The sequence below is a fragment of the Buceros rhinoceros genome, unplaced genomic scaffold (genome assembly GCF_000710305.1).
Source record: "Buceros rhinoceros silvestris isolate BGI_N320 unplaced genomic scaffold, ASM71030v1 scaffold14348, whole genome shotgun sequence".
Taxonomy (NCBI): Eukaryota; Metazoa; Chordata; class Aves; order Bucerotiformes; family Bucerotidae; genus Buceros; species Buceros rhinoceros.
Genome location: NW_010426451.1, coordinates 7,712 through 15,286, shown reverse-complemented (window position 1 = coordinate 15,286; position 7,575 = coordinate 7,712). Strand labels below are relative to the sequence as shown.

Here is a 7,575-nt window from a genome sequence, read left to right as displayed (position 1 = left end):
ATTAAAAAAAAATTAGTTTTTGAGCGTATATGTATTTTAGCCCCCATGGTAGTTTTAATTTAAGTTTGATAGAGAATGTATGTTGTTTTTTCAGATAACCGGTTTGTCTTCCTGTCATATCTCTTTGCAGAATCCAGATTCCAAAATGATGCAAATCAACCTGACTGGTTTTTTGAATGGGAAAAATGCTAGGGAGTTCATGGGAGAGCTGTGGCCACTGCTATTAAGTGCACAAGAAAACATTGCTGGTATTCCAACCGCATTTCTGGAACTGAAGAAAGAGGAAATCAAACAGCGACAGGTAGGAGTTTTTAAGAGGGTTGTAGAGGGGTTGTGAGCACCGGGCAGAACGGATGGCTCTAAAGCTATTGCTGCTGCAGTAGACGTTTTGCGTACAGCAGAACCCTTCTGTCTGGGCAACATAGTTTAGTCCTGAAGCAGTGAGGGTGGTTGTTGTTGTTGAACATAGGTATTTGATAAGGTCTTTATGATGCCTCCGAGTTAAGCGATGGTATTTGCTTGCATAGATAGAGCAAGAGAAACTGGCTTCTATGAAGAAACAAGATGAAGACAAGGAGAAGAGAGATAAGGAAGACAAAGACAACAGAGAAAAGAGAGACAGATCCAGGAGTCCCAGAAGGTAATGAAACTGCTCAGACAAGGTATCAGCAATAGTCTAGAACAGAGTGAAAAACGATGGGAGGCAGAGAAGAATGAACTGAACCGTGGCGAAACTCCCCTTAGCTATTCCAGCAGGCCAGCTCAACTTACAGCTGAACAGTTACTGCAGGGAAACTGGAGCAGCTTTGACGCAGGTGGTGTTAACACTAGGAACTGTTCGTAACGGCTTATCTGTTCCAGGACTCTTTGGGTTTGGGTGTTTGGGTTTTTTGGGTTTTTTTTGTTTGACGTCTTAATTTGGCTGCAGACCCCACAGAAAATCTGAAGTAGTCAGATGGTTTTACTGCTGTAAAGGGTACTGTGAACCTGCCTGATTCAGAAGAGCTTTTAGCTGCTGAGTATCACGGGGTCTGTCATCCTGTACATTGTTCCATTACGTTACGCTACTAAATGGCGCTTCTTTTTTCTAGACGCAAATCAAGGTCTCCTTCCCCTCGAAGGAGGTCGTCACCTGTCAGGAGAGAGCGGAAGCGCAGCCATTCTCGCTCCCCTCATCACAGAACCAAGAGCCGTAGTGCGACTCCAGCTCCAGAAAAGAAAGAGGTGACTCCTGAGCCAGAACCCTCGGTGAAACCAAAGGAGACTGTTGTTCAAGAGGCAACTTCGAACAGGTCCGTGTGATAACTTTGTCTGGAGAACTGTATGTTACCTCTTTAAAAACGGAAATTATCTCTAAGTGCTGTTGGGAGCTCGACTTGGGGGAATGCCTGCTTCTCCCTGCAACGGCAGAAGAATTTATTTAATAATCTCCAGTAAGATTTCTTTTTTTCCTGTGTAGTGCTTAGCTGCCACTGCGACTTCATTGTCCTGGTCACCTTTTCCACTCCTGGCAATGCCATCTCGCAAGTTGACACACAGCCTGTACATTACTTTTTTGTCTCTTTGAATCATTGTACCACATTCTAATTTTTTTCACAATTTTTGAGTAGGATGTCTAACATCAGGGTGGGCTGGAGAATGGTCATTGTAGGGGAATATCTTGGCAGCTTCTAAAATGTTACTCCAGGGCTTGTGGTTTGTATATGCTTATAAATAAACTCTTTATTTTTAACAGTGATATCCCAAAAGCTCCTAAACCTGAACCTCCTGTACCAGAGACTAAAGAAACTTCACCAGAACGTAATTCAAAGAAGGAGAGGGAGAAGGAAAAAGAGAAGACTCGTCAAAGATCCCCAACTCGGTCCAAGTCGAGGTCAAGATCTCGATCACGTTCTCCATCTCATTCTCGACCAAGAAGGCGTCATAGATCACGGTCAAGGTAGGACCTAAATTTATCTCGGTTGAGAATGTAGTATTTTCTTCTGAAGCTGCCACTTAATGTAAGTTAAAGTAGTGATGTTTCTAGAGGTGATGAGCTGTGGATGCTTTAGGCAAGTAAGAAAGATGCCTTCAATGGATAAATGTGTTCTTTCCTTTTTCTGGATTATTTTACTGCTAAGTAGAGAGATGTTGGTCTGTCTGAATATAGACTTTGCATCGTAATCTAAATGCAACCTCATCATGATGTACTTGGAGAAGAGCAACGTTATGCTCAGTGCCCTGAGGATGCACTTCCTCAAAGCTGGAAATTAGATAGTTGCTTTTCATTTGAATTTCTGATTGTGACAGGTCTTACTCCCCTAGAAGGCGACCCAGCCCGAGACGACGGCCGTCTCCAAGGAGAAGGAGCCCTCCAAGGCGAATGCCTCCCCCACCCAGACACAGAAGAAGCAGATCCCCCGTGAGGCGGTAAGATTCCCTCCTCTGAGGGAACGGAAAATGTTAAGCTGTGAAAGTGGAAGGGGAGTTGTGAGGGATGAGTGCTGTCAAAGTTACCTTGGTACTGGCAGGTGTATGATCCGGGTGATGTCAAAACTGCAGGGTCATGCTTGGTAAGAGTGGCGTGGGGGAACGTAGAAGTAGCTGCGAACTGATTTGAGTTGAAATAGTGACCAGAATTTGACCCTTTTGAAGAGCAGCAGTTTCAGCACTGTAACTTCTTCAAATGGCTCTGGATAGCTCCCAGCACAGACTGACGTCACACCTTTTTGACTTTTTAGCTTAATTCTTAATACTTTTTTTTCCTGCCTGGGGAGAAAATGAGAACAAGTAACTGGATTCTACTTAGTTTTTTTAATTATGACTTACATTTCTATATTGTAAAATTAAAATCAAAATTAAATTTTGACTTGAAATATGTTTCTTCTTTGTGTTCTTAAAGAGATCTTCCTGGCCTGGTGTTGAAGGTTACATTTTTGATAGCATAAGCAATTGTTCTGGTAGCAAAGCTCCGAATTGCCTTGCAAAGAAATTTAGTGTCAAAACAGACATTTGTCTTCACAGAAGAGACTAGATTCCAATCCTCGTTACAGGAAGAGAGTGAGAGTGGTCCTTCCTGTGTACAGCAGTTGTCATTTTTTTTTACGAAGGAACGGTTCTTTTTATGACAAGGTGATGACTTGGGTTTTTTTGAGTTTATAAAGATGTTCATTCCATGCAGTTACTGGGAGAACTGTGACACGTATCCAACACGTATGTTGCAAGAGGTACAAGAGCTCCCTTTCAGCCAGTGTTTTATCTCGCTCAAGGTAGGGTTTCTTTTTTTCCAGGTTCTCAGGAATTCTGCAGCCAAAGGTGGCTTCTGCGGGTACACAATTGCAACAGAACTTGCCACAAATTTTGCTGCAGAATTCTAGAGGCCCTACCTTTCTAAAATGACAAAGATGAAAGACTAGAACATAAGAATTGGATAGATTGGTTCTGAGTGGTTGTCTGAAATTTTTATCTCCAGGTATCAAAACTCTAGTGTACTTGCACACTAAAGTCTCAAACACATCTGTTCTGAAGATCATTAAACCACCTGTGCTAACATGGAGAATTCTCTTAACCATCAAAAGTTAGAGAGCCCAAACAAAACTAATTGCTCCTAGGAGAAAAGCTTAGTCATAGTCTGTAGATTGGCAGAAAGCAAGCAAAGGTAACACTAACAATTTTTTTGTTCACTGTAGTTTAAAAATAACTGAAAGGTTGGTCTGCTCTTCAAGCCCAGTGTTGCTGGCTGTCCACCGTGTTCTGGAAGTGCTGTTGTATGTGGCTCTCTATGGGCTTGCAAACAAATGCAGTTCTGTGCTCGTGCTCAAACATTGCTTGAGCTGGCCCATCACACTCTGCTATTGTATTTGATTTACAGGAGGAGACGGTCATCAGCATCCTTATCTGGCAGTAGCTCTTCCTCCTCTTCCTCACGTTCCCGATCACCACCAAAGAAACCACCTAAAAGACCCGTATCCAGTCCTCCTCGTAAAACCCGTAGGCTCTCTCCTTCTGCAAGCCCTCCTCGGCGGAGGCACAGACCATCCCCCCCAGCAAGTCCACCTCCAAAACCACGCAGATCTCCAACACCCCAGCAGTCAAACCGTGCAAGGAAAAGCCGTGGCTCTGTTTCGCCCAGCAGAGCATCAGGTAACGAAATACAGAATTGGATTCCAGCAGCCTTTTCATTTTGTGCCTTTGTGTTCTCAAAGGTGGGCTGGACAGTTTCTGTGAACAGAAGAGCATGCAAGGATGTAACGAACTGCAGCTGAGTGATTTGCCTTTGTCTTCTAGCACCCAAACATAAGAGCACTGAAAAAAGAGAATCTCCTTCGCCAGCACCAAAACCAAGGAAAGCAGAACTGTCTGAATCTGGTACGGCTCTTGCTTTTCAATGCCGCTTTTGGGTGCAGTTTTTAATCAAAACATGCATGAGATTAAAAGGCACCAAACCCTCTTGATAGACCGGAATTATAAGAAGGGTTTTCGGAAATATAAAGGTGATCACTGGTAGTGCCTCAAACATTTTGATCCAAGTTTTCTCGGAAAAAAAGCACAACCAAAGTGTATTCCAACCTGGAAGTAATCTTAAGGTTTGAGGAGGGGAGTGTACCTGATGATGTACTGTAATGTGACTTTGCATCTGCCTGAACTCGTGGCTTTGGTTTAAACACTCTGTCCATGTCTGTACTTTTCAGAAGAAGATAAAGGAGGCAAAATGGCTGCAGCAGATTCTGTTCAACAGAGGCGTCAGTACAGAAGGCAAAACCAACAGTCTTCATCTGGTATGGATGGCATGGATTTCCTGAAACCAGGCTGTAGTTCAGCTTTGCAGGAAGTAGTTAGCATTGAGTTCAAACGCTCATTGAAATTATTTGCTGTGCGCGGTTCGGTGCTATTGTAAACTTAATTACGGATTTACCACTCGTAATGAAGTCACTGGAATTATTGCGCAAGAAGAATAAATACAGTTTTAAAAGTTGTGGTATAGCTCTTTGTTAATGGGTTCACATCGTTTAAAGTTGCACTTTTAAACTCTTAGCATGGCATACATGAGTACTGTTTGCTATGGATTACTTAATCTGCTCTTGCAACAGGTTATTTCCCAATATTTTGGACTCAGGTATGTTTGAGATGAGTAGACTAAACTGTGCCTGGGACAGGTCTTTATCCACTTAATGTTCCTATGAGTACCTGCGGTTCACCTTCTAAATTTCCTGGCGAGTCAAGTTTTATGAGGACAGTTGGGTTGCTGCAAATATTTTTACTCAGCTCTGGATTTATTTATCACTTCAACTAACATTTTCAGTTGAACTGCTTTTAAATAGAGGCTTCTTACTTAGTGGGAGAGGAGTTTAGTCATTTAAACTGCAGTGTCACCCTATCAGTGACTGCGTTAATGATGTCTGGAGAATCATTTTCCAGAGAATGATTCTTCTGCGTTTACAGATTCTGGCTCTTCATCTTCATCTGAAGAGGAAAGACCTAAAAGGTCCAATGTGAAGAATGGGGAAGTTGGCAGACGCCGACGCCACTCGCATTCACGCAGTCCGTCGCCATCTCCACGCAGACGACAGAAGGAATCCTCCCCTCGGTAATTTCTTCTTGAGTTGACTTTTTTTTTTCTGACTAGTTAATGTTTATCTGCTGTGCAGCTGTCAGCAAATACACAACAGAGTTAAGTCATGTCTGTTTTGTCCATTCTTGTTATGCTCATTTGGTAAGAATTGCACATTTGAATACGTTCATTTTTGGCTCAAACATACGGCAGCTAGATCTGTTCTGTTTTGTTTTTCCTCCACTGCTGTCAGGATGCAGATGGAAAAGCGGTGGCAATCACCAGTGATGAAAAGGTTGGTTAGAAATTAATCTGTTAAACAGGATTTACATCCAGAAAGTCATGTAGACAAGCTGTCATTTGGTTTGCGTTGGAGAAGTGCTTGCCATCCTTTGTCCTTGCACAGTCACAGTAGTGAGGTGAGGGAAATCCAGGCTGATGTGTTTCTTTGTGTGTTGGGTCTGGGACCGTTGGGGGCCAGAAAAGAGGAACACCTGCTCTGTCCCCTTCATTGCTCCTAATGTTAATAACTGCTACAGGCTTAATGTTTCAGCATCTTACTGATGCCTGGAGACACCTGAGTGCTTGGATGCTCCAGGGGTTTTCTTACTCCATGCACTCCCATTGGAAAGGTGGGTGGGCATTGCTTTGTATTCTTGCTGCCATCGACGTGCTGGGTAAGCCCTTCCATACGCTTGCAATGAGTGATTACGGTCTTTGTTCTGGGTCACAGATAATGGGGATTTTCAAAAGTCTCATCAATTCGTTAGATACCTGGAACTACTAGTAGCAGACAGGGAGTAGGCTAGTAGTGAACACCTATTCTTCTCTTACATAGGCAGCACTGTTCACAATGTTTGTGAAATTGTTTGCTCTGTGTTGATCTCAATACAGGAAGGTGCAGGAAGCTGGGTGCTTGGTGAGCTTATTAATCTGATATAATGACCCTTGTGAGCAATCTGTAATTAAGACCTGGCTTAGGATACAGTGGCAGTACACATAAAAACGTACAAATATGACTGCTACAGATGCGGATCATTCTAATTATGGTTCTCGTTGGACAATTCTATGTGAAACAGGTTGGAAGGCAAAAGATCTTCATCTGTTTCGCAACACTCCAGATCCAGCTGCTGCCTTCGTGTAAATACATGCTTAATTAGGTCAACCATGACATTTGAAGGCTGGGGGTTTTTTGGATCATAAAAGAACATTGTCTTTTGGAGCAAACTCTTAGCTATGAAAAGTGTAACTCACTGCCTTGCAGGCAAAAAAAGGGCATGTTTTACTTTACAAAATACCAATATTCCTCTCCTTTAAAACTCTAGGAACATGTTTGAGTAAAACTTCCCCTCCCCAAAGTGTGGTGTAACCTTGCAGAGCAGAAAATGTCTCATTTTATGAATTAATTTTGATCTGGATAGCTGCAGTTTAGCAACAACTCTGATTTTTCTCTGCATTTCAAGAAATAGATCATTCTGGGTTCCAGATCCATAGATAAAAGCTGTTTTTGAGAGTACGGCTTCACACCGTTCCATCTGATCCAACCTCAGGCTCTGCTGACTGCAGTGTTGGTGTGCCTGGCCCAGCTGGGCACTCCCCGTTCCTCCCTTGCGCTGGCTCTAGCAGTCATGGCGCTGCATAACGACAAAGAGGTGCTGGTGTGGGCTTCATCTGGTGGTCAGTAACCTGGTCTGACTGCAGATGATCACTAGATTCTGTCCAAGGGAACTTGCAGAAATGAGCTTTCAGAAGAAAGTGGGAGAGAGCTGGGCTTCCTCTCTGGCTACAGGATGTGAGTAGACCAGGTTAAGCAGAACGTGAAATTCTTATGACTGTTGAGGTGAGCTCTGAGGTACAGTGAAATACGTCTTGGCTCATGCTCTTTAGAAAGACTTGAGTCAATTTTTTTCCATCAGTGGTACTAAAAGAATTGCAGTTTGAGGAGCGTGAAGATGATGATTTTGTGTGCTGAAAGCAGAACAACAAAAAAAAATCTCAATGGCTCAACTGTGACTTTTGCAAGCAATCCCTTTGTCTCTTCAGCA

At 43.0% G+C, this 7,575-nt stretch overlaps 1 protein-coding gene across 1 annotated transcript in view; it reads left to right on the top strand.

Moving 5' to 3' along the window:
• The window catches only part of SRRM1 (serine/arginine repetitive matrix 1), a gene marked incomplete at its 5' end in the record, with an annotated part of 14,772 nt that overhangs the window by 3,281 nt on the left and 3,916 nt on the right, over positions 1-7,575 (top strand). The window contains 10 exons of the mRNA XM_010141514.1: positions 131-301; positions 528-640; positions 1,092-1,292; positions 1,736-1,939; positions 2,305-2,409; positions 3,851-4,122; positions 4,267-4,347; positions 4,671-4,757; positions 5,422-5,566; positions 5,784-5,825. Coding sequence (XP_010139816.1) covers positions 131-301; positions 528-640; positions 1,092-1,292; positions 1,736-1,939; positions 2,305-2,409; positions 3,851-4,122; positions 4,267-4,347; positions 4,671-4,757; positions 5,422-5,566; positions 5,784-5,825 — 1,421 coding nt within the window. The remainder of the gene's footprint in view (positions 1-130; positions 302-527; positions 641-1,091; positions 1,293-1,735; positions 1,940-2,304; positions 2,410-3,850; positions 4,123-4,266; positions 4,348-4,670; positions 4,758-5,421; positions 5,567-5,783; positions 5,826-7,575) is intronic.